Source organism: Condylura cristata, unplaced genomic scaffold, assembly GCF_000260355.1.
Source record: "Condylura cristata isolate star-nosed mole 26May11 unplaced genomic scaffold, ConCri1.0 scaffold00019, whole genome shotgun sequence".
Lineage (NCBI taxonomy): Eukaryota > Metazoa > Chordata > Mammalia > Eulipotyphla > Talpidae > Condylura > Condylura cristata.
Window position 1 is genome coordinate 39,502,992 of NW_004567120.1, and position 26,320 is coordinate 39,529,311.

Genomic DNA, 26,320 nt, shown 5'->3' on the forward strand with positions numbered 1-26,320 from the left:
GTTCGGGCTGAAAGGCCATCAGAGGAAAGACAGAGTGGTGACTAGCGGTACAGGTGGGGGAAGAGTTGTTTTGAGATAGGCTAGTAGAGGAACCTTGTGTGGAAAGGCCGAGGTGCCGAGCCCTGCCACCCCACCTCAGGTCCTGGCTCCTTGCTCTGTTTTGTTCATAGCATTTGTCACCTGTGAGCATACTATAATTTGGTTATTTGTTAGGCTTATTCTTTATTATTTGCCTTCCCCTGTCAGAATAGAAGCTCTCCTAATGCAGGGGTTTCTCTATATTTTTCAATGATGCATTCATTCAGGTCCCTGGGACAGTGTTTGGCATCAAGTAGGTATTTCACAAATAAAATATCTGTTGGACTGAATTAGCAACATGTTTTTTATGGTACTTTCACTTTTGCTGTGACCAACAGACACTTTGAAGGTGAACTGAACTCTTAGAAAGCAAGTCAAACTGTACAGTGGGTAGGCTTAAGAGTTCAGTAAACAAGGGGTTGTTTTTTAAAAACACATAACACGTAACAGCATTGTGTTAGTTTCAAGTGTGCAGCATGATGAAATGTTTGAATACAATGCAAAACGGTCACTACAGTCAGTCTACAACTCGCTAGCTCTCACGGCAACCATCAAAAAACCAGAGCAATGTGATTGACGGGCACCCCCAGGCTGTATGCTCCGCCCTCACAAGTCACTCTTATAACTGGGAGTTTGTACCTCCTGACACCCAACACTCACTCACTCTTCCTCCCCAACGGCAGTCTGTTCTCTGTGTCTGCAAGTGTTTGTTTCCTAGCACTCCTCCCCAAGAATCTTACATTGTTCCTCTAGATTTTAGGAGCTGAATCAGGGAAAAACTAAATGAAAGAACAACTAAAAAGTTGTCTGGGAAGAAATGTAAGACAACTCAATAAGGAAAGAAATACTTTAAAATATAAGATTGATGTTTAAGCAAAAGTGCTTCAGTCCTTGAAGAACAGCATAGAATGATTTAGCTTCACAAGCAATAGAAGAAAAGCTGTGATTGTTTTTTGTCTAATGGGTTGGAAGGTAAGTTGCAGAGTCCACAGAGATCCCTATACCATGTTGAGAGAAAGGGTGAATACAAGTGACAGTTAAACAATTACAGACTGTTTTTGTTTGTTTATAGTCTAAGCCATACATACCTTTTCCTGGCCAGGGCAGGGAAACTAGAAAGACTGATTAACCAAACTATGGGTTACAGGATGTCAAGCCTGAGATCAAGCTGTAATATGTGGGCCATTCCAGGTTAGCTGTTGCCTGTCCCAGATCTCATGCAGGGGTGAAACTCAAATGGAAAGATACTGAGGAACAGTAAGCCTGGTTGTATAAAGTCTAGGTTTGAGTGCAAAATCAAAACCTGGCAGTCCATGTTCAAGATTATTAAGAATTGCGAGGTGGAGACAGAACTTTAAACCAAGCACAGGGGCCTCTAAGACCAGGCCATGTGGGGCTGCAGACCCCTGAAACCAGCTTGTAGGGACAGTTACACATGGCTTGTATGGCAAAGCAAGTTACGGAATACTAATCTCTCCCCCACTCTACCTCTTCCCACCCCAGAAGAGAGAGGGAAGGTACAGGAAATAGGTGTCAGACTTAACAACTGAAAATCTATGAGACTTTTGGATAGTGGCAGCCTCGGAGACGAAATGCGGGGGAAGGCCAGGACCCACAGTTGGGGGTGAAGACTTCTAGGTACACTTTCTGCTTTCCTCTCAGATCTCCCCCCCCCCTTTTTCCAGTGGATAGGAATGAAATTTTAAGAACAGATAACTTATACTGCATCTAACATAAATCATGTAAGTTGTTCCAGAAAGTAGAAGAGGGAAAAATGCTCACCATTTTATGAAATTAGTATGTTGTACATCTGCGATCAGAGGTGCAAGAAAAGAATATTAGAGGCCAATTTAACTTAAGGACATCTATATATACACAAAAATCCTACGTGTTTGTGTGTGTGTTGACTGATATAACAATGTGCCAAGTAGGAATGTAGGATGTTCAGTTCTGAAAGGCATAAGAATATAATTCTATTCATGGGATGAAGGAGAATATAATTCTATTCATGCAGATGAAAGCAATTAATAAATATCAGCATAATCAATATAGAAAATCTTAGCAAACTAGGAATAGAAGCGGACTTCCATAACCTTATAAAATTAAACTAAAATAAACATACCTAATGGAGAAAAATTAGACTTCCTTTAAGGCAATGATAATTGCCAGTAACCTCACTGCTGGCAATGGTACTAGAGGTACTAGAGGATCTTGGCGAACAGAAAGAGATTACTTGTAAAGATTAACAGAGCCAAATTCTGTTATTTGCATACAATATAACTTATCCAGGGAACCTGAGAGAATTGATAAACAGTTGGGACAGTTCTCAATTGATAAACAGTTGAGAATGGAGCGTTCATCTGGCCCCCAGAATCTTTACCTGGCCTGCGGTTTCCCCTTAACTCCTCTGGGAAAGGAAGACACTGTCCTGGTTGCTCAGGACTGAGGGGTTTTCTGGATGCAGGATTTTCTGTGTTTAGCCTGGGACAGTCATCCTAACTCTGGTCCTGATTGTTTCTCTCCTTATGCCCCTTGGAATCTTCCTTTCAAGCTAAGTATTAACATCTTGGAGGGGTATTGCATTTTATTTTGCATTCCTACATATTTTTATTTTCTTTTTTAAAAGATTTTTATTTTAATTATTTTTGTATAGAAGAACTGGGGTACAGGCCAGAGGTGCTGGGGTGAGAGGATTCCCCAGAGACAGAGTGGGGAGCAGAACAGGCAGATCTACTGAAACACACTGCTGAGGGGTGCAGCAGCAAGACAGGAGAGGTCTGTTGCGCTATATGTGAGTCACCTCCCTGGCCTGGAATCAAAATTAGGCCAAAGTGGCTGGCTATAGCTTGATAGCACTGAGACATTAACCCCTGCACCACCAGGGAGGCCTCTGAGATGTTTTTTTAACAATAAGATATGGGTCCACTTCAGCTCAGTCTGCTCTTTTGCCAAAATTCTCCTCATTTGGCTTTTAAGAATAATGAAAGGCTTGGGCTCTCCCTGGTGGCACAGAGGGTTATAAAGCACAGCACTAAGAATCTAAAGCCACCTCAGCATGAGTTCGATCCCTGACTACCCCAGAGGTGATCCACATGGCAGACTTCTGGCCCGCCCACTGCTCCCCTCAGCAGTGCACTTTATCAGTCGGCCTGTTCTGCTCCCCACTCTGTCTCTGGTGAATCCTCTCAACACCCCTGCACCTCTGGCCTGTACCCCAGTTCTGTATGCATAAATACATAAATCTTAAAAAAATAATGAAAGGCTTAATGACATGGGAAAATGTTTGTGTGTAGAGTGGAAAAGCAGATCACCAACTCTATAGTTGGGTCCAGTTTTTACATAAATACATATCATGTGCTCATATCTTTGAAATTTTTGAGATAACAGAACTTCTGTAGGTAGAATGTGACTTCAAATTCTGTAGTCTTTGGGGGGGGATTATTGTGGGTGGGGGGAAGAAATACAGGAAAAGGGTAGGGTAGAAAAAGAAAAATGAATATTGGGAAGGGTAACATAAAGGGAATATTTCTGTTGCAGTGACAGGATTTGTATTTTAAATACCTATGACCTGTTCTTCCTCTCCTTTGCACGTTGGAGAGAGAAAGTGATCGGATGTTATTCCTCATCCAAACCTTGTATCCAGATCACATTGACTTCTTAAGCATGTAACTAGGTCGTTGGAGCAGGCATTTTAAACAATCGCTTACTAAGGGGATTTTTTTTAAATCCATGCTTCAACAAGGGTAAGAATAGAATAAGTAAAATAAAATATGTTTGAATGTTAAATATCCCTAGAAAGTCTTTGATATATCTCAGGGTTTTTTATGGCAGTAAAGTGAATCTATAACTGTGAGCCCAGGCTCAAAATAGAGCTTTGATGAGTTGTCAGAGACTTCTTGGTCATAAAAGTGATGGAGGCCTGTTCTTGGAATGTTTAGGTATATTGTGTCAAAATAGGAAAATCCCATCTGAAGCAATATCTTCCTTTGAATAGTTAGAAATAGGTTCTGTAGAAAGGAGGGGGTGGTGTAACTATAAAGGTGTGTGATAGGGAGATCTTTGTGACAGGGTGGGGGTGGCTCTGTATTTGCTCTTTGGTCACACATGCTTTGTGCACACATCACACCAAGGTCAAGTTCCTGAGATTATGGGAAACTCCATCCTCGGGAGCAAAGTGGGTGAAGACTTTGTGAGTCCCCTTTAACTTATCTTTGCAACTTCCCATGAATGAATAATTATTTCGAAAGAAAAGGTTAAAGAAATAGAAAAACAACAAAAATGAGGTCGCATGGAGTGACAGCTCCCAGGAAAAGCCAACATGGCCCCTAAATATTCTGACTACATTGTCTAAGTTGAGCACCGACAATGGGAGAAGAGGTTTGGACTGACTGACGTCTGTGTACCTCCCCAAATAACTCGTTCCAGCAGGAAAAGCTAACTATAGTTGTGAGCCTTGTTCCTTTTCGCTTTTATGTAGGCCATAGTGTCTTGCTGTGGTTGGAGAAATGGCTTCCAAATTCTTCTACAACAGGTTTATTTAGGCAATTCAGCCCAATGGCTGGTTGATTCGCTAGAGGGGGATTATCACTTAATAAACTGAGGGATTGATCTGTTACCATGTCAAATCCTTCACCCAGCAAAGATAGTTGTGGGATACATGCTCATGATAAAATAGCTTATATGATAGCTTCTAGGTAATTAGACTTATAGTTGTTTAAAATAGAGGCTTCTACTTGGAATAAGTACAGTCAAAATAATTAGTACATTGCAAAATGGACCGTAACTGTTCAAGCTAAGCTTAACTGTAATCAGAACAGTCAGAACTAGAGAAGACCAGAAATCTTCCAATCCGATCACCTCATTTTATGTCACAGACATTCTCAGCTAAGCAAAGGCCAAGATTCAGAAATACCTAGGCACCCATTCTCATAGATTGATTTACTGTGCCAGTCTGGGACCTGGTTTGGTTAGTGTCCTGCCCCTGGGGGTTTGGGGCAGAATCTCAGTGATGGATGGGTGAACAGAACGAGGGCAGAGTCCTGTGGAGAGGAGAGCGTCTTCACATCTCCTTGAAACACGGCATGTGTTGAGTTTTGAGAACACTGACAACTGCATGTGGAGAGCCCTTGGAAGATAGCAGTGAACAGGGAAGTTTCTCAGGAAGGACAACACCCATGGCAGTGACTTTTCTGGAAGAACACGGGTACAATTATTCATTCTCTTGATCAGCAGTTATTAAGCACTTACTATATTCCAGTTACTGTTCTGGGTGCCTGGGGCATGTGATGACAAGCTAAAGAGCCCTGCCCTCAAGGAGCTTATGTTTCTGTGAGGAGTGGGGAAAAACAGGGAAGAAACAGTAATCATGACAAGTCAATGATGTGGAACAAGTAGAGTGAAAGGAGGCGTTTGTGGAGGGGAGGCCTGGGCTGCACTATGAGCAGGCAGGATAGACTCTTGTTAGCCAGAGATTTGAGGGAGGGCAGAAGCATGTGAAGGCATTAACTGACTGATCTGAGGAAGGAGTATTCCAGCAGGGGGCGACGGGAGACCCAGGACTCTTAGGCCAGGTGTGCCTGGCATTGTCTGGTCTGCGGAGCAGCATCGTGGATGCTGGGGCTGATTCTGGGAGAGCAAGGCTGGGAGGCAGGCAGTGAGCTTGGCAGGGGCTCGCAGGCCACACTGAGGACTTGAACCCTAACTCTGGCTGAGAGGGAAGCTTAAGGAATTAGATTTAGCTGACTTTTGGGAGACATTTTGCTTCCTAAGGGGAACGTAGAAATCAAGCCACAGTTGGTGGGCGCGGTGAGATAAAGAGACATCTTTTTTTCAAAGACGTGTATCTCGTAGATTTGAATTGCTTGAAAATCAACACATATTGACAAACGCACAATTAATGCAGATTGTGTGGACTCGAGACATGACATACAATGTGGAAGGTGGGTGCGGGGCTGCGGTTCGCGGTTTCTCCTTCCTATCCCTGTGCTTCAAGAGTCTCCACTTTAAAGCTAGCCTCTGCCTCACCCTTCCTCATGAGAGAAGCAGCAGCATGTTTGCAGGCTGATGGGAATAGTCCAGTAGCGAAAATAGTGATGCCACTGGCGGAGGGTGTGCCATCGTGGGAGACGTGTGCTCCAACAGGCGACAAGGGCGGAACCAAACACAACTGGTGTGAGACAGGAGCAGGGAGAATGTCTGTGTGGGTGGATGAGAAGCAGAGAGCCTGGCACCGAGGTGCTGGGGTCATGGTCCTGTTTTCTTGATTAAGTAGGAAGCAAGGTCCTTAGGGGAAAGTGAGGACGGAGAAGTTTCAGCAAGCTTGGCAGCACAATCTGTGGGCAGTGCTCTGGGAAGACAGCCACTCTCAAACATTGTTAGGGGAGTGGAGAATGTAGTGAGGGATTTCCCCGTGGAGAGACGTGGCCATTTTATTGTTTGATGCAGTGATCCAATATCTAGTAACTTAGCCTGAAAATTAACCTCTGTCCCCCTCCATGAAACAACATGTACAGGACTTTCTACTGCAGCATTATTTGAAATAGCAAAATATTGGGATTAACTTAAGTGACCATTCAGAGGGGACTGCTTGATGTAGAAAGAATGAGGAAGAGCTCTACAGGTGACATATTGTTTATATCATTCTTAAGTAAAAAATGCAAAGTACCAGGACTTTATAGGCTGTATTTTGTGTGAGAAAAGAAGGAATGAAAAAATACATTTTTACAAAAAGACAATGGGAATATAAATTTCAAACTAAGATGATTAGAGAGAGGGAGTGCACAGGAGTGGGATAGGGGAATTCAGTGTCTCTAGTTTGAAATCACATACACTACACACACACATTTTCAATGTTTTGCAGCACATTAACAAAACTGGGACAAACGGATGACCTTGACCAAGGGAGTTACAGGTGCACAAAATTCTAGAAGAGCCCAGATCGATGAGTAGGTTTCTGTAGGGAACAACTGTACCAAAAGCCAACACCAAAGTAGAGAGCTTTTGAGAATGCGCAAGACATTAAATGCAAGTCTGGGATGGCTGGCGGCTGCTCACAGCCTCGTGCAATGGCTCTGAAATCTCCCCCACCTCTGGGAGGCTAAGCTGCCACTCGGGACCATCAGAGCCCCTTATTCATTCTCTCATTACTTCCTGGTTGTGCCAAAATAAATAAAAAGATAAACCAGCAGCAGATGGCTTTGAAAGAGCAGAGCTTGGGCGGGGGGGATTTCACACTTTGTGGGTTCTTCACCATGCGCTGACAGTTGCAAGAGAGGGCTCAGTCTCAGGGCGCAGTAACTATGGAGTTTATTTACAAAGGGGACCTGGGCAAGGGGAGAGTCCCCTGGTAGTGGCCCCAGTGCCCCAGAGTCCAAACCCAAAGCTGCTGGGCACGAGGGATGCCCTGGGATGATTGCTGGGAGCGGCACTGTGCAGGAGGCTGGCGCGGTCCGGCTCCCTGGTGCCAGCTGGGCCTCTCAAGGCTGCTGAGACTGCTTCCAAGCAGATTCAAGGCTTTCTCTGCGCAGATTCAAGCCTGCCCAAGCAGCCTTGTCCTAGCAGCCTCTCTCTCGAGCCCCCCGCAGCTCCCACAGCGAGGCCAAGCTTTCCTTTCAGACTGCCTCACTGCTACCCCACCAGGTACCCACCCTAAGTCTGATGGGACCGTTTCCCACACCAGCTCTTCCCAATTTGATGGGTTCCAGCAGGAGCTTGGCCCCGTCTTCCAAACCAGCTCAGGATGCAAACCGAGGCCTGGGTTGTGGCCCCACCACCTGCCCCGGGCCTTCTCACCCAGGAGCCTGAGCCGGAGCCGGAGCCGGAGGCGGGCGGCTCCCTGTCTCTGAAAGGTCTCGGCCAGCGTCTAACCCCAAAACTGCCGTGGGCTTTCCCTCTCTTTCCCCTTTAAACCAGACCAGCTGCGCCAGGCTGGGCCTCGGACAGCTGCCACGAGCCTGGGCCGGCTTATGCCGCTCAGCTGAGGGCCCAGCGCGGAGGCCTCGAGCGCCTGTTCTGATTGACAATGTTGACACATAGAAAGCAACATGGGGCGGGTTTCCTTCCTTACACGTTTCCAGAACTACTGAAAATGTGTGTTTACAAAGTAGCTGACGATAGTCCTCCTTTGGATGGCGCCAGGAGGGAGACGGGGCACTGTTGGGAGCCACAGTCAGCCTCAGATTCGCCTTCTCACTCGGGCTCTGCCGCAGAGGTTGCGCCTCCAGCATCCAGCCGCTCCCCTCTGCAGTAAGCCTCCTTTCCTGGGTAGCCCCTGGGGTGCTTCACCTTTGCTCACATTTCCCTCATCCTTGCCTGTTGTTCTCTGACGATTTTGCCTCTGCCACCTTCTCTGACGCGGCTTCCACCTGTGCAGGAGAGTCCAGCTGACAGCCCTCTTGGGGGCGTCGTCTCTTGGGCTCCACCTGTGCGTGGTGGCTTCATGAAGCTGGCCCTCCCATGGCCCCAGATGCTGGGGCTGTGCAGGGGTAGTGGAAAAGAGATCTTTCTTTTCTTCATATAGGAATTCACAGCTATAAATTTCCATCTAAACACGATTTTAACTATATCCCATAAATTTTATGTTGTGTTTGCTTTTTCATTCAGCCCAACGTATTTTCATTTCCCTTGGGTTCTCTTCTTTGGCCTACAGTTATTTAGGAGTGTGATGTTTCATTTCCACTCTTTTCATATAGTTTTGACTTTTGAACCACAGAAGTATTTTACAGGCCCACCTTGTTTTATTGTGTGTCCTTTTATCCTCCTCTGCAGATAACTGCTTTTTTTTTTTTTAAAGATTTATTTATTTGTTCATACAGAACTGGGGTACAGGCCAGAGGCTCAGGGGCGGTGGAGGCTTCACCAAAGACAAAGTGGGGAGCAGAACAGGCAGATCTACGAAGTACACTGCTGAGGGGAGCAGCGGGCGGGTCCAGAGAGGTCTGCCACGCCATGTGGTCACCTCCGGGGCAGGCGGGAATCGAACTCATGCGGAAGTGGCTTTAGCTTCTCAGTGCTGTGCTTTAACCCGCTGCGCCACCAGGGAGGGCCTGCTTTTTTTTTTTTAACTAAACTCTCCACCAGCAAAAATATTGCTATGCACTGAAGGTTAGGTATTTTAGCAATAAAGTAATCTCCAATTAAGTGTGTACATTATTTTTTTAGCCATAATGCTATATTACACAGTAAACAGGCTACCGTGTAAGTGTGAACATGACTTTTCTATGCACTGGGACCCCAAACAATTCACGACTTGCTCTATTGCAATACTTACCATATATCTGTGATCAGGAATCAAACTCACAATATTTTCAACGGGTGCCCATACATAACCAAAGGCCAAATCATAAGGACCTTTAGAAAAGCGAACCCTAAGCTGAATACATACAAAAAGAAATGACCTGAATTGTGTGTCAAATGGACACACTGCAAAGAAATAGTGAATTTTAATTCATAGGTTTCTTGTTGATAGCGGCATTAGTATTAGCATTAGTATTGCAATTCTGAAACTCGTGTATTTTTGAGGATTGAGCAATTTATTTAAATATGACTGTTGTTGAAAGCCAGGGTGTAAATCAAGAGTCAGCAAATTTTTCCTGTGAGGGGCCAGATAGTAAATATTGTCACAACCACTCAGCTCCACTCTTGTGCAGTGAAGGCAGCTTGTGGGTGTTATGGAGATAATGAGCACTGCTGCCTTTCCGTAAACTAGGACAACAGGAAGCAGGCCGTGTGTGTCCCATGGGCCCTCATTTGCCAACCCCTTGCTTTGGTCTGCTGAAAAAGGGAGCTACTATTAAGGAATGGAAGCTACTGTTAAGGAATGGAATTAGTTTAGATTTTTTATCATCAATAGGAGATCATGGTTTTTGTTAGTAGTTTTGAATTGTAACAGACTGAACCAACATTGCACACAGCTGGGCTGCATGGGGATTTTCACAGTGGAAAGCAGCGTTCTACCATACTCCCTCGCAGAAGTAACGACTCCATGTGGGTTCTTATGACCATGAGCTTCTGGGTTTGAACCTCATGTGAGCAAACTCCTGATGTATGCACTGATGTGTGTACTCTTCCTCGTTTTGCGTCCTTTTGCGCGTGTGTCTTCTTCGTTTGGATCACGTGTTCTGGAGATGCCTCCATCTTGGTCACAGTCACGGTTACCACTCACTGTAGTGACCTGCCCCCCTGTTTCTGATGGGCGTCTTAGGGTGCTTTCAGTTTTCAACTCTTACAAATATTGCTGCTATGAACATTCTTGTTCACCTTTGGTGAAAATAAAATCCATATGGTTTCAGTTTGTACATGACCTGAAAGTAGAATTTCTGGATCATGGGGTATGCTAAGCTGCAGTAGCTAATGCTCAATAGTTTTGGAGCCTGACCGTTTCAGCTTATACTCCCATCAGCAGCCATATGAGTTCACGTTGCTGCCCCTTCTTGCCCATTCTTGATGGGGTCTGTTTTTACATTTTAGCTGTCATGGAGGGGCTGTCTTTTACATCCTAGACATTCAGTCGTTTCTTAAAGTGGTTTAATTTGCATTTAGGGAGTGATTAAATGGAGTATTTGGTTATCTTCTTTAGTGAAGTGCTGTTCAAACCTGTTTTCTATGGGCTGTTGGCGTGTTTCTTCTGACTGGTAGGCTGTAAATATTCTGGATATGAGTTCTTTGTCAAATAAATGTATTTCAAATGTCTTCTCACATTCCATGACTTGGCCTTTCCCTAGCTGGATGGTCTATTTTGAAGAAGATAGAATTTAATTGTAATGCTACCCAATTGAATATTAATTTTGATTTTAACATTTTTCTTCAAAATCAGCACATTTTTGCCCCATGGAAGACAACTTTACCTACCGCAGATCATAAAGACATATTCCTGTGTTTTTTTTTTCTAAAAGCTTTATTGTTCTATTTTGAGCATATCAATTTATGGTCCAGCTGGCACTGAATGTTGTTTATTATACGAAGTACATTTTTTCCATATGGGTGATTCATTTGAGCCAGGATCACTTACTTATTTTTTGATTGAAGTAACCCTGCATTGTATGTAACGTTATGTAAATTTCAGGTAACAGCATCCTATCGCCCCTGGTGCCCCAGTGAAGCCTTTGCCAAAGATCAGGTGATAATTATGGCTTGTTCCTTTACCTTCTGGTTTGCTGCGATGATTTGTTTACCAACCCTTTGGGCAATACCACTCTGTCTTAATTAGCAGGACCGTGCAGTGGGTCTCCAGACCTGGCTGTGTAACCCTCCAGCTTTGTCCTTAGGGTGACTTTGACTACCCTTGACCTTTCGCGTTTCCAGATAAATTTCAGCATTAGCTTGTCTGCTTTCACTGCAAATAAATCTAATGTGCAACGTCTTAACACTGAAAACTAGGAAGCATTGCTGAATAAATGTAGGAATATGTTCATAGGTTAGATTCTGAATATTGTTAATATGTCAGTTTCTCCTAACTTGTTTAATGGGTCAGTGAAATCCCAGTAAAAACCACAGATTTAGTTGAAGGTTATTTGATGACTTTTGGGTGGTATTGGAAATTAAAAAGCAACAACAACTACTACTTTCTACTTACTTGTCCTGTTCTATGAAAATTAAATAAAATTTAATATTTTGACCTTATGTAAACATCGCCAAATGCAGTTAAGAACTCACATTGTTTGTAGATTCTTTTGGATTTCTTATGTACAACATCATGTCATCTTCAAATGATAGTTTTTATTCCTTCAGCTCTCATTCTATGTTTTATATATCTTTTTCTTGCTTGATTATACTGGCTAGGACCTCCAGTACAGTGCTAAATCCTTAACATGTTACCAGCAAACAAGGCATCTTTGTCTTCTTCCTGTCCTCAGGGGAAATTTAAAAAACAGTTTAATGGTAATTGGGATGCTTGCTGTAGGTTTTGTGTAGCTACTGTTTATTCAGATTAAGGATGTCTCCTCTTCCAAGTTTTTTTTTTTTAATCAGTTAACAGTGGCTGCCAACGCAAATTAGGGAAACAGGATCAGATCCTCATCAGCGCACCACGTGCACCTCCAAGTGCCTCAGTCCTCACCGCAGCCCAGTGCACTCCCATGCCTGAGGTTTTTCTTTTCTTAACTAGAAGTGAGTGTTAAACTTATCAAATGCCTTTTCTGCATCTGTCAAAGCGTCATATAATGTCATGCCTTTTCTTCTTGTTAATCTGGCAAATTACATTGATTTTCCCATAAACACCCCTTGGTTATAAGATATATTATCACTGTTAAATGTCACTGGGGTAGATTTACACAAAATAATGTTTCTTTTTTTAAACCAACCACTCTACTGAGTTGCAATGATTAACAAGAAAAAGCTGATTATGTCTAATGCACGCAAATTCCACAGCTTGGGATAAGTAATACCCTGGAGCCATCTCCAAGGAGCCAACCCTCCCGAACTTGCCTCCTTCTCCATGTGTGACCACTGTGGCATTTTTACTTTTTGAAATGCTTTCATGTTTTAATTGTGCTGGTTTCATAGACAAGGTTGGCGAATATTGCCATTTTTTAGATCTTCAGAAGCATCCGGGCAAGGTAATGGTATTCCCTCTTTTAAGTGTTTAAAAGAATTGATCCACGAGCCAAATTTTACTTTGTGCAGGTTTTTAGTAACAGCCTTCATTTCTTGCATAGCGGTAGGACTGTTTCTTTCTGGGTCAGCTTCTTGGGCTGCTTCTCAAGGGCGTTGTCCACTGCCCCTGGGGCTGCTTGTGACCCGTTCTCTGCCTTTCCTCCTTCTGGCGCCCTCCCACTGAGCTGGTGACAGGCCTTGCTGCCGTGTCTCCTGTGTGTCTTATATCCTCTCCAGGGATGTCCACCCTGTTTGTCTCCATTCCGCTTTCAGACCTCATCTACTGACCTGGTTTTAGTGCTCTAGTGGTGTTTGCACTTTCGCCCAATCTGATTTTCAACCCATCTGCTACTTTACCAGCTTTACCTATTTCATTTTCTGTTTCAGACTTTCCATTTGACTTTTACTTAGAGATTCCAGTTCTCTGGTGAAAAAGCTCCCTTTTGCCGTCTGTTTTTGGGAACCTATTCCTCGCAACTATTCAAAATCTGTGCGTGGTAATTACCTATGCTTTATTTTCTCTCTCCGGGTCTTGCTTATTCTAAGCTGGTGAGTTGGGATCGAAGGCCCGCTGCTGGGGGGGGGGGTAAGAGGGCTGCAGATTGTACCCCTTGGCCACGAGGCTCACTCCTCTCCTCTGGAGGGCCAGGTCCCCTTGATTCAACCAGGACTTGGTTGATGCAAGACTTGGCAGCTGACTTTGGATGTCCTCGTGTTCCTCTGGCTCACCCCCACTTCCAGGAATCCCCACTAAGATTGAGGGCCCTTGCTAATGGCTCTTCTAAGTGGCCCGTCATACACGCCAGTTCTGTCCTCCCAGCAAGGTAAGCCCTGTGACAGACCTGCTCTGCTTCTCGACATGTTCACTCTTACACAGCCTCCTCCATCTGACTGAAATTGCAAATACCCCTGGAAGAAAACTGATCCCAAGAGCTGGGTCCCATTCTGTGTGCCTCCTGTTCCCTAGGATCTTGATCTCCCAGAATTTGGCTGCCTGGGGGATGCCAAACTTCATTTTTAGTGCCCCTAAGCCCACAAAGTACCCAAAGCTATTCTGCTGGCTCCTCGGCCTCATGCTCTATGCGAGAAGTCCCCGGACAGAAGTAGCTTTCCTTCTCCCTGCCTCTGGTGTCCTGGCCACCCTGGCAGTCCTCTGATTTCTTTGCAACAATTTTCTTTAAAACCTGGTTTGTCTAGTTTTTCTTGTTAGACCATTGGTCTCTACAAAGCTACTCCATCTTAGCCAGAAGCCAGAATCTGTCATTCAAACGTGAGTGTATTGCGCCTGTGTCCTCTGACTTCTGTCCAGTGATCTAGAAGGGCACACGAGCAGTAACTGCAGTGGCACCAAGCCCATGGAGCAGCCAGGCCTTGCTTCCTACTGCGATGAACTGGGCTTCCTGGGAGAGAAGGCTGACCATGGGAAAAGGACAAGAGGAACCTGGGGGGTCTTGCTGTGCCCGAAAGTAACGCAACAATCAGAGTGATGTGGGCATGTCATGAGGACACAGGAGCCAACTTGAATGGACACCTACTGGCTAAGTCTGCGGTCACTCGAACATCATAAAAAAGCAAGGGTGGTAACGGTTTATGATACATTACCAAAAATCCATGGTGATGTCTGAAATAAGAGAACAGGAGACGAGACCACCGGAGGAAAGCTCTGCCTTTGTTTTTGTTTTATGCAAGAATATCAACTACTAAATGGAGAAGGAACAAGACATTTCAAAAGCTGCTGTTTTAAAACCCCCAAAGTAATAACTGGTTCAGAAAAGACTCACGAGTTGATGCAAATGTGGTGAGGTGAAGTATTGCTGGGAACAAGTATCAAGCCGTCACTCCAGACAGACGTTTAAGAAAGGGAAAGATGCTATGACGAAGGCAAGGCCGGTGGCAGCCTGACCCGACACTGGCCTTTTGTGTGAACCAACAAGACACACAGTGCGTCATGCACGATGCGATCTTCTGGCTCCAGATGTTTGCCCCAACTCACCTCATGAGGAAACAGACAATTCTGTGGTGCGGGGCACAAAGCGGACACTGCCCTGGACTCTTCAAAAGATTGGATGTCATGGAGGACAGAGGACATCGGCAAGATTGCAGGACTGCAGGAGACCGTAGACAGACAGCTGAAGACTCGTACAGAGGAGCCCTGAGTGGATGCTGGTCGGAAAGCAGAAGCCACAAAGGGTGTTTGGGGATAACAGGGCAGATTTGGGTATGTGCTGCATGCTGGATATTTGTGGTGATTTTATTTTTTTAGTGGTGTTGATGTTATACTTAAACAGGGAGGTTTTGTTAGGAAATGCAGAGCGTCGTGATGAAAATAGAACACTTTTCTGGAGTGTGGGTGTGGCTGTGTAGCAAGATGGGGTGGGTGTAGACTAGGCTAACAGTTGGCAGGCAGCCAGAAGGGATCCTCCAGAGCAGAGAATGAGCAGAGAAAAAGCCCTTTACGATTTTCAACGACATGTCCACAAGATGGCAGTAGAGGAACACGCAGAATGTGCCATGGCTGCCTTTTATAAGGTGACCTTATTTTCTGATTTGAAAAGCAGAATGTAAGATTCAACAAAGGATCTTTTTTTGGTTTGTGAATATATTTATGTGAAAATTTATGCAGGAGTTTGAACACAAAATGCCATTTGGCGGTATCATTCTATGAATTGCTTTTCTTGAAATTAACGCCATTTTGTTCGATTTGGGCTGCAGAACTGAAAAGCATAGAAAACAGTGTGCGCGCGCGTGCATTTCCCAGGTGAGCAGGTCCACACTTTGCACCATGTCTCACGGGCTTGATCACTACCCCTGAAGCAAGAGGCTGAGGGCCCCCACCAGACTAGCAGGGCTGCGAGCCTCTGCCCTTGAGTCCATTCCCTGAAGGTGAACTTGTGCGTCACGCAGTACCGGAGGCCTCGAAGGATATGGAGCCCGAAGACCTGGATGTGAAGGTGACACTGTGCCGCCTTCCTCCCTTCTACGCCCACACCCGCACATCCGGGCAACTGTACCTACCACAGTATGTGCGGTGCATGAAACCAAACAAGCAGCCATTTGCCTTTGTTTATTTTCTTACACCGCAGAGGGAAATAGCTGGTCACATATAACTTTCTCTTGATAAACATTTACCAAAAGAGTTCTTTTTGCCAGGGTAACATGAAACAACCTTCTTGTGATTGCAGAAGCTTCCAGCCTCCTGGGAGTGTCAACTGTGCGTGTAGTTTTCTTCCAAGAGTTCTTGGTTTGCATCCGGCCTAGGTTTCCACAAACTGCAGCGTGAGTGGCTGGGTGAGGACTGGGAGCCAAGCACGCAGTGCTTTTCTCCCTCCCAGTCGCTGACCAGAGCCGGAGATTTCTCTCCTATGCAACTAGAAGCTTGCAGGGCGTGGTGTGGAAAATGTGTTATTGACGTGCTTGATGTGCTTGAAAGAAAGGCCTGCTAACCCAGCACCTCAGTCTGCCCGTCTGGGCGGCGGGGCCTGGAGAGGACAAAGGGGGTTGAGTATTAGTCAGCCAAGGGAGAGCAGCATGCCAGGCCTGTCGGGACAGCTGGTTTCAGGATCATTCACTGAGTGCTTCCCATTCTTTCCCTCCCACCATTGCTACGGAAGCCCAGAGCCAGCAGGAGCTAGAGCGGCGGGGTGGCTGAACAGTGAATTGAGCAGTGCAGTAGAAAAGAACTAGTGTAGTTTGTTCATTTATCTATTTAATTTCAAGAAACAGAGATGAACTTCAGACTTCTCTCTCCCTGCGTTCCTGCTGCAAACATCGTGCCGAGCCAGGGTGTCGGCCAAAAGAGAACGGTGAAATAAATCCTAGCATGTGCTTGCAAAGGGTTCTGTTCACAAATGCCGACAGAGATGTAGCCAAACTGAGTGGTAAGAGAAACAGCTAGCTGTGGCACAACATAGAAATACATCACAGTTTGAAACAGACGTTTGCTGTCACCGGTCCAGAAAAGGACACGTGGGGACCACCCTCTAATTTGCTCAGTCCTTTGGTTAGGCTGTGAGGTTGTCCTATCGCAGAGAAAGGGATTCCCATGCTCTCCTTTATGTCATTTTCTTGTTGTCTGTGTTTTTAAATGAGCGCCATAATCTGAGTAAATAAATCATGTTAAGAAAGTCTGTGGCACAGTCCCCTGTGACCTTCAGTTGCTGAGTGGGGAGTTGTCTGGTGTAACCCTTCAGTCATTCATCCTGAGCACACCAAAGCCAAAGGAAGGCAACTGATGAACTTATAAATGACCTCTTTGCTACACGGAAAGCTGTTTACAGTATTTAAAGAGCTGAACTGAAACAACAGAAATAAAAATATGAGCTCAAATAGACAAATTGTTGGGCAGAAAGGAGCTGGTCCCCAAGAAACAGAACGGTGGCAGGAAAGTAGGCAGAGTGCAGCCTTTAACTTTGCCCTTTCTGGATTGTGGGCAGCTGCGAGAACTGGTTTTGCTATTGCGTCTAGTTCTGTCTGTATTTCTGCTGACGGGCAAACACCACCGGTGATATCTTCTGTGGCATCTTCCATAAGCAACAATGAGTGGTGCATTGGCATTTTAAAAAAGGATCTTTACAAAAAACACAGAAAGCTTCAACTGACTATTTCCCCTCTATTAAAAACACAGGCCAAACTTCAAATCACCACTGAGTTACACAAAAACTGTCTTTGGGGAAACGAAAGGAATACAATCCAGGCACATCAGCTTTGAATCTGGCATCGTTTCAGTTACCTCTGGGGAACTTTTAGAAATTCAGGTTCAGTGTCCACCATGCACCATCCCGAGCTGGACTTGGAAACCTGTAGGTACTGACACTCTGCACATTCTGATGCAGATTCTGGTCTGGGAACCACTGGCATATTACAACAAGCAGAACGCATCATGCTTCGGCCTGTTGGAAGGTAAATAAATGCAAAATGCTTTTTCCCTATTGAAGTTAACAGATGAATTACGGAGCTGCATTCAAATGCTGGGCTAATTTCTAAAAGAAAATATGAGCCCTCGACACTGAATGCATGCAGGGGCTCTCTGGAGGCTGCACTCCCAGGCCTGCGGAGGTGGAGTTCGTGCATCTCCTCTGTAGATGTGCTTTGCTGGCAAGGTTTTTAAAGCACCAAGGGAACTATCAGCCAGGGTTCAGTGCTTCTAAATCCTTGCAAGGACTAGACATAGGTGATCGGGGGCACACCACTGAAAGTGGGGGTAGTTGCTGCCCCCACAACCTCTCAGCTCCACCGAGCTCAGGCTGGCCAGTGACGCGCGACCGACAGTGACAGCTGGGACAGAAAGATGGCCGTAGCCTCCCTCCCACCTTTCAGACCGTGGGCCAGTGCATCTCTTGGCTGAGTGGAGTTCATGTCCAGAATCCTGGCTTTCACGGGAGCCGTGGAAGGAGAGGTTTCGGTGTTCGCCTCCTCGGTGTAGGGAAGAGGGCTACTGCATGTCCAAGGGTGCTGTCGACCTGGTCATGAATTGCCAGAGCTTCGCGGCTGGAGCTAGCTGGCCGGGGAAGGCCCTGTAGTGGACATATGCTGGAGCTACCGCTGCCCGCGTGCAAAAGGCAGTGGCGCTCTTTCCAGACACAGGCAAAATGGAAATGAATGTTCCCTGCCATAGAAGATGTCATTTGTGTGTTCCGATCCCCAAAATGGCACCGACATATGAGCGGAATATTTTCATCAAGTGAGAGTGTGATTCTCTGGTTTCCCCAAAGAACTAGTTTTTTCCGGCAAATCTTTTTTTTCTGAATATGTAGGTGACTGAATCTGAGTTATGTGTGAACTGTTCTCTGATGATTTTGCCTACTGTGAGTGTGTCTGTGTCTGTGTGTATCTACACACTTGCATGCCTGGGCGCCCATGTTTCTTGGCAGGCTTTACTGAATTATGACATAGGCTGGCCTCACCCTTGACCGTGCACACAAAGCTAACTTCAGGCTGCCTGTGGCCATGCTGCCTGTGTCAGTGGGAACATGTGTCTGAAAGGATGACGGAGGTGGAAGTTCTTTATCACACATCTGTTTCCCAGCTTGCTGAGCACTGAGCACTTCACATAGACTGTTTCCCTAGTCCCTAAGGTAACTCTTTGAGGCACATGTTACTACCCCCTTTTACTGCTGAGGAAACAAGTATTACGAGGTTAGAAACAAGTCTAAAGATGTTAATCGCTTTCTGAGGTGACAGAGTTCAGAAGTGGTACAGCCAAAATTTGAGCCCACATGTCTAATGTGAAAGATTCCAATCTTCTTTAAGACATTGAAGAGAACCTCAGAAAATTACTAAAGCAACTGTTGATGCCTCTTTTCTGTTGTACACTTGTTAACCCCTCAGTCTTCCTGTTTTTGTCAAATGTCTGACCAGGCTCAGGGGGCTGAAATAGTGCATTCAAGAATGGAAAAGAGCATTCTTAGTACCAGCTAAGACATCCACTCGAGGAAGCAGACTGACCAGAAGTTCCCCTGATAGAATAATCAGCGGTTCCAGAGCAGACGAAGTTGTTGCCTCACATACAGTTTTCAGGGTTACATTGTGGAGGGAGGTGTAATCCCTTCTGAGAATTCTCAAAATGCTTGGGGTTTAGATAGTGAGATATATTAGGAAAATCATAAATGGCAGATTGTCCACCATGCTCTCTGAACAAATTCTGTGTTAAAGAGGAAATTCTCTTCAGAAAACCACCAGGGTTGAATGATGAAATTTGTTGCTTGTGTGACATGGGGCTGTCCATAGTCAAAGTGTGTGTGTGCAGGGAGTCTCCATGTGGTATAAAGTGCCCAACTAATGATAAAATAAGCATCTGGTACAGTGTTTCTCAAATAAGGCACAGTGAGTAGTTGGGGGGGGTGTCCATCACGGGAAGGGCCGCCTTGAGGTCTCTCTCGTTGGGGTTCCTGGAGAGGCCAGAGAGGCTCTGCTTCCCCTTGTGTGACTCTGAGTAGGGAATGCTCTTCCCTATGGGCCATCTCTCTGGGGAAAAATGCAAAAGCAGACACGTCTTTTGCTGCTAAAAGCGCCGCAGATCCTACATGTCCATGGCCACTGAAATGCTCATTTCCCAAAAAGAATAGCCATTTTTTTTTGGGGGGGGCATAAACATGTCCACCTCTCTCCCAATTCAGCTGGGTAGCCTGGATTTTTATTTACTTATTCTGGCAAATAATCAGGCAACCAGGATCCAATATCTGTTGCTGATTCATGCCTCACCTAGCAGTAAGTCTGAAGCTAGAAGCTCGTCTGTTGGTGTGACTCCGGGCTGGATTGCTCCTTCCCCACTGCCACTGCCCTCCTCATTTTTTGAGCCTACTCTGGGATGAAAGCCACCCTACTTTCTATTCTGGAGCAATTTAACAAGCCTCAACAAGGGACTTGACATGCTTTCGTCTGAGGAGTCTTTTGCCAGTGCCCAGACTGTTTTGTAGAGTGGGTATCTGTGGAGACCCTCCTGGTGGCCATGCCCTAGCCCTCTTCGTTAGTTCACCAGGTAGCTCGTTAGGCGTCTCAGCCACCATCAGAGGCTTCTGTTAATCTATGGGCAGGATGGGCCTACAGATAAGAATACACCTCATCCCAGGGACTTTGCCAAGCTAACCAAGTTTTTGATGAAAATCCTCAGGCCTCTGAAACTGAAGAACCACTTTGTCACATTTGCACTTTACCTTCCCTTTTGTCTTTATTAAGGAGATTGAGCAGGGGAAAAGATAATTAAAGGAAGGGACTGTGAAGGGCTGTTTTGCGGTCTGTGTTTTAAATGTGAAGGCAGGCATTTATATGGGCAGAGTAGCCTAGTGTCCTCTCCCCTAATTGGGCACTGCTTATTTATCCATTCTTCAACAACTAAAGACTACACCAAGTAGGCTGCAGTGCACACGCCCCTCCTGCAAATGCGCGGACACTTCCCTAGGACAGAAGCCTGGAGCTGTCAGTTTGATGCTATGCAAATTAAAACTCAGCCAGGGCAATATGACATATTGCTTAGGAATACATACATGTAGAGCCCAGGGAAGCTCATGACAGAGCTGTGCCCCAACGCTAGGATGACGGTTACTCCAGGAAGACCAGGGGAAGGAAGATACAGGAGCTGTTGGGAGCTTGAGCTGAGACATTCTAGCTCCAAAAAATGGAGGTTGTGCAGGTGCACTACTGCCAAATGTTAGCATCTGTCAAAGGTGGGCGGTCAGTGACTGGGTGATTTGTTTTTCTGTATGACATAAATATCTCATAAATGGTCGTGAAAATTGTGATGTAATTAAAAGGATAACTGAAAGGAATTCGGGACAGAGGCTCTGCTGGCTGACCAGTAGTTCACAGCCAGACAGAAGGTGAAGAGCATTCAATTCTCCTGCCCTGTAGTCCAGGTCAGCCACGCCCTGAAGACCCAGATCCCCATAAACCAAGGTCATGCTTTTCCCAACCAAGGCAAACACCTGCTTGTTCAAAGCAAAACGCACTGGTTTCACTCATCTGTGGAACACAAATAACAAAAAAAAAAACAAACAAAACAAATACTGGCAAAGGACAGCAAAGGTTTAGTGAAAAATGAGAAACACTTTGGTTTCCAGAAGGAACAGTCTGGACAGAGGAGGGGCAGGGGAGGGGAGGGGGGCGGGCACTGGCGCGGGAGGTTTGGTGCAGGGGGAGTGAAGCATGTGCACCAACAGTTGAGCCAGCCTGTCACCGAGTTATATAGACATGTAAACAAATGACGTGTTTTCAGAAGTCCGACCACGATGGACCGTCTTCCTAGGCAGAGCCCTGTGTCCCTGTGTGAGCAGGTCTCATGCTCTGCTGGCATGGGGCTTGGGTGAAGAGCTTATGAGATGAGAGGCTTAACGCGAACGCTTGGCCGGGCTGCTCTTCAAGAGCTGGTAGTCTCCACTGGTAGTTTCTCCACAGAGACGGTGACAAGCCACGCCACAAAGCTAGGGCAGAGCGAAGCGAAGAGGACACTGGGGAAGCCCATTCTGCATGGAGACAGCGAGTCTTGCCTGAAAGCCCAGTCTGACTAGCTGCTGAGGCCTCTGGGTATCTCGGCCAGGGTGAGTGTGCCCCACAATGCAGGTCACACCTGGAAATGCAGAGGCAGCAGCAGCTCTCCAGTCCCAAACCCAAACCTGTGCCGGCCAGAAGCAACCAGAACGCAGATGCTAGTCTCAGAAAAAGACGTTTTCCTTACTAAATAAATACAACGCTCTTTGACTATTTGATGTTACTCGCCGGGACTTAAAGAATGAATTACTGAATTTTGAAACATAGCTATTTGATTAACCAACATGATAATGTTAAAAATGAGAATAGAAACCCAAAGACTCTATAAGCAGGCAACAAAAATTACCTTTGTGTCTAATCAAAGCTTATTTAATATTAATCAGTCTTTATAGTTTGTAAGTATCACTTAATCAATCATTAATTAATTAATGTAATCTAGCAAACTGGTGAGTAGTTTATTATGCTTTGCTGACCAGAGCTAATCAAAGCTGAAGCCATTTTACTTTAGATAAAACTACACTCATGTGGAAATTTTCTGCTTTCTATTTTACTGCCACATAAATTCATCCCCCATTGCATTTCACAGATTAGATTAATCTACCAATATTAATAACAAGTGAAATTAAAAAAGAGATCGCAGCCAGTCATCCAAACTAATTAACCAGCAAAGAATTAAAAAGGAGCTCAGCATTCTTCTGTCCCTGGAACCCGTACACAGCAGAGGGCTCGTCCTGGTCATGCGTCTAACCACGTAGGAGAAGTTTGCTGAGACGGCTCTTGTGAAAGGTCACACTGGTGTGGGGTGGGCCCTAATCCAACATAATTGAGGTCCTTATAAGAAAATAGCCACTGTTCACAATAGCCAAGAACTGGAAACAATCTTAATGCCTGTCAGCTTATGGATGGACAAAGATGTGGTAGATATACTCAGTTGGATACTACTCAGCTGTAAACAAGATGAAAGGCTGCCATTCGCAACATGGATGGGCCTGGAAGGAATGCTGTTTAGTGAAATAAGCCAGATGGAGAAACAAACACTACACACTACATACATGTAGCATGAGAACAAAACACTACATATTACATACATGTAGTATGTAGAGAAAACAAACAGACGAACAAAACAAAACCTCTGAACTCTAGAAATGATGGCTGGACTGGTTATGAAAAGGGGTGGAAGAGAGAAACATACGACACAAGGGTGGGTGAAGGACAGCATTGGACTTTTAGCTGTGAGCTTTATGCTGATCTCAGTGATGCACGCCTCAAACTTAGATAATGTGACAAAGCAATATTACTTCACTAAAACAAACAAAACCCATTGAAAACAGTCACAGAGGGCGCCAGGTGGGATGGCGGACTCACAGCAATGGCAGGACTCTGAGAAAGGGACCGTGTAGGTCACGTGGGATGTGCCAGCTCTAGCAAACACACACGTGCTCAGGGCCATCTGGGACTGACTTGTACCTGCAGTGGGGTGGAGGACTGTTCTCCAAGAGCGTCAGATTAAAGACAAATGACACAGTGATCCCCGTGGTGTGTCCTCTGCTCCCACATCGTCCTGTCTGACTTTGCACTGACAAACCAAACTCAGGTGCATGTAAGTATCACTCCCACCCCCACACCCTGCATTAGCCTCCGAGAAACTCAAATCCACCTAGTCATCCAGACAGGTCCCGCAGTGGCTAAGTCAGTTAGGATCTGGAGTTGTGTCTGTTCCTTCTTCCTAATACACGGGGCTCAGGCCCATTCCAGCTTTCCAGAGAAGCTGTGCATGCCCAAGAGCAGCCAGGCCGTGACTGGGAGGGCTGAGTGGGGCTCCTAGCTGTTTACATTTTCCTTCTGTGAAAAAGTCTGGGGACTTTGGTATATTCAGAACTCGTCTAGTCCTTGGGTACTGGGTCTCCCCAGGTGCTGGAAATCTCAGCTGTGAAGCCCAAGCTGGGGAAAGTGGATGCAGAAAAAGGCATGTTGGGAAGGGAGTCAGTGCGCCCTGTGAGTGGCCCTTGCCCAACCCCACCTGGCCTGAACTCATTAAACTCATCTTCCTTGTCAGGACCCACTGGGCTCGTGGACAGATTTGCCATTTCCGAGTGGAATAGATGTGGAGGTGAGAATACCTCCATAGAACGAAAGTTTTGCTATATTTTTTTCTCTGAAATTGGGGTATAGGAGCACAGGATCCCTGCTAGTGCTTCATATGTGCTTTTGATTTGCTCCGTGGAACTCTGACCCCCTAGCCCTGGGAGACGGAAACTCTTAGAGCATTTCAGATGATGAACTGAGTCTCCCAGGGCACAAGAGTTTGAGCTTTGTGCAACCACAAGGAGCAGCGGTCAATTTGAATACAGATCTTGCAGAAGACAAGAGGCAAACTTTATGTGAAGACAACACTGGTCTCTATAAGCTAGCTCTTGCTCTCCAGTGAGGCCTAGATTTTCCATGGTGTGGGTGAGTGAAACTACTTGAAAAACCTAGAAGCAGTAGATGGAGGAATGCCCCCTCCCCCAACATTGAAAATGATGTCCAAGCCCAACCCCCAGAATCTCTGAATATGTTATCTTGCATGGTGATATGGTGTTAAGGGTGGTATTGCATCTTCCCAGAGTACCTAAGAATGTGACCTAATTTGGAGATGGGGTCAATGCCAATGTAGTTACTTAAGTTACCATGAAGACAACTTGTGGTAGGATGAAACCTTAACACAATCTGTCTGGCATCTACGCAAGAATAGGGTATATTGTGTATGGGATCACATAGAAAGAGAGTGAGCCCTTGCCTATACCTTGATTTCTGCTTTTCAGTCACCAGAATGCACAAGAACAAGTTTCTGTTGCTTTAATATACCCCCTTTGTGGTACACTGTTATGACAGCCTCAGGAGATGCATATGCAGAGCAAAAGGGAATTAAGAGCAAAGACCTTGAGATAGGGTTACTTTCTTGGTTTGTCAGATAGGCCCAAGGTCATCACAAGGGTTCTTGTAAGAGGGGGGAAGGAGGATCCAATCTGAGAAATTTGAACATGCACCACTGACTTTGAAGAAAGCCTGTAGCAGCTGCAAACACAATGAAGTGGATTCTCCTCTAGAGCCTCCAGAAAGAGTGCTGTCCTGCCAAACACGTGATTTGAACCCACTGAGACACATTTGGGACTTTGGCCTCCAGAATTATATGTTAATTATTATGTATTGCTTCAAATCACTAAGTTTGTGGTAATTTGTTACCACAGTCATGAAGATGAATGCTCTGGAATACCTGGCAGCCTTGCCTCTGGCTACTGTCCAGGAGTCAGCTACCCACTGCTCTCTTCACACTGAGGTGAGTCTGAGCAGTATTTCATTCACACGCATGTCTTTGTTCTATGAAAAAGAACACAGTGTTTATACATAGTAGATATTTCTTCAGCCATTGACAATAATATGCCCAAATATTATTATCATCACAAAATGAATACAAGGAAATGTGTAGTTGATAACATTTAACCCACTTTGCAAAATGCTTTCTCCTGTATGATTTCATTTCACAATGACACTGAAACAGAGATGAAATACAGATTCTAACTCACACAGCTGAAGACTGAGTTTCCGTGAGGCTACGTAACTTGCTGAAGGACACAAATCTCCTAAGTTGAAGGGACATGAAGACAGAGGTCCTGATTTTAAGTAGAAGCCCTTTCTACTAATTTGATCCTTCTCTTGCCAGTGTTTTTGGTTTAAAAAATAATCTTACATTGGGTACAAATTTACAAATTTTATAGCTCAAACACTCTGTTTCGGAGCTCAGATCACTAATTTTGTAAACAAACTTAGATCCTTTCTTCAGTCCTGAATATATCAGATGGCACTTTGAAGCCTTAGCACACATCAAAATTCTCCCTTCCAACTCAGTCTCTTCCCTCACTGCCTCTAGGTTATGGGAGTTTATCAAACTTTATGGCATGGAAAGGAGACTCATATTAGCTGCTGCTGTGATGTACACTGCCCTCTGAGGTTCTTGTCCACTGTCAGTCGCCTCCATGGACTATATCCTTTGAGGTAGTTGCATCATCACCCAGCACCCTCCCACATGCTCTATGCCACTTTATCCACCCTTGCCCCCACCACACAACCTTGTGACTCTTTTGGCTCCATCAGCTCAGGATTAAGGGGAAATCCTCCTACTTTTTCTCTGCCCTCAACACAATTTTGAGTCATCTTAGGCTCTGATTTTGCCCTTGGAATTGCCAGCAGTTATCTGGACTACTTCCACACCTTGGTGATGAAGCCTCGTGCTTCAGAAGCTGAAATTCAAGAGAACATTGCTATGTTTCTCTTCGTTGCATCTCTGGAGTGACTGTCTTTATGGGAAGGCAGTCTACAGAATATTCCAGCTGTCTGGACTTCAGTGGTGCAAGGACATGTTAGTGTGAGAGAACATTGATGACTATTTCAGGATATTCTACCGCTGAGTCAGTCATCTTAACTATGTTATCGACTACATATAAAGGCATTAGAATTTGGGGACTTTTGCAGTGACAGCTGTGAAAAAACTGACCTTAAAATAAGTAGGTTCTGTTGTATCCACATTGAATTTTGGAGAAGTATTTGATGTCGCTTACTCCCAATTGCTGTCTATAAAATGAGGGCTATCAGAATAACAGCCAAGTTCTATAGTGCCCAAAGTTGTTAC

The 26,320-nt window shown here is 45.3% G+C and overlaps 1 protein-coding gene across 1 annotated transcript in view; it reads left to right on the forward strand.

The window, feature by feature from the left end:
• Window positions 1–18,188, forward strand: part of FMR1NB (fragile X mental retardation 1 neighbor) — a 45,093-nt gene extending 26,905 nt beyond the window's left edge. Inside the window, exons 8-12 of the mRNA XM_012727086.1 lie at window positions 13,979–14,135; window positions 15,151–15,230; window positions 15,574–15,688; window positions 17,502–17,568; window positions 17,986–18,188. Coding sequence (XP_012582540.1) covers window positions 13,979–14,135; window positions 15,151–15,230; window positions 15,574–15,688; window positions 17,502–17,568; window positions 17,986–18,188 — 622 coding nt within the window. The remainder of the gene's footprint in view (window positions 1–13,978; window positions 14,136–15,150; window positions 15,231–15,573; window positions 15,689–17,501; window positions 17,569–17,985) is intronic.
• Window positions 18,189–26,320: the final 8,132 nt, after the last annotated feature.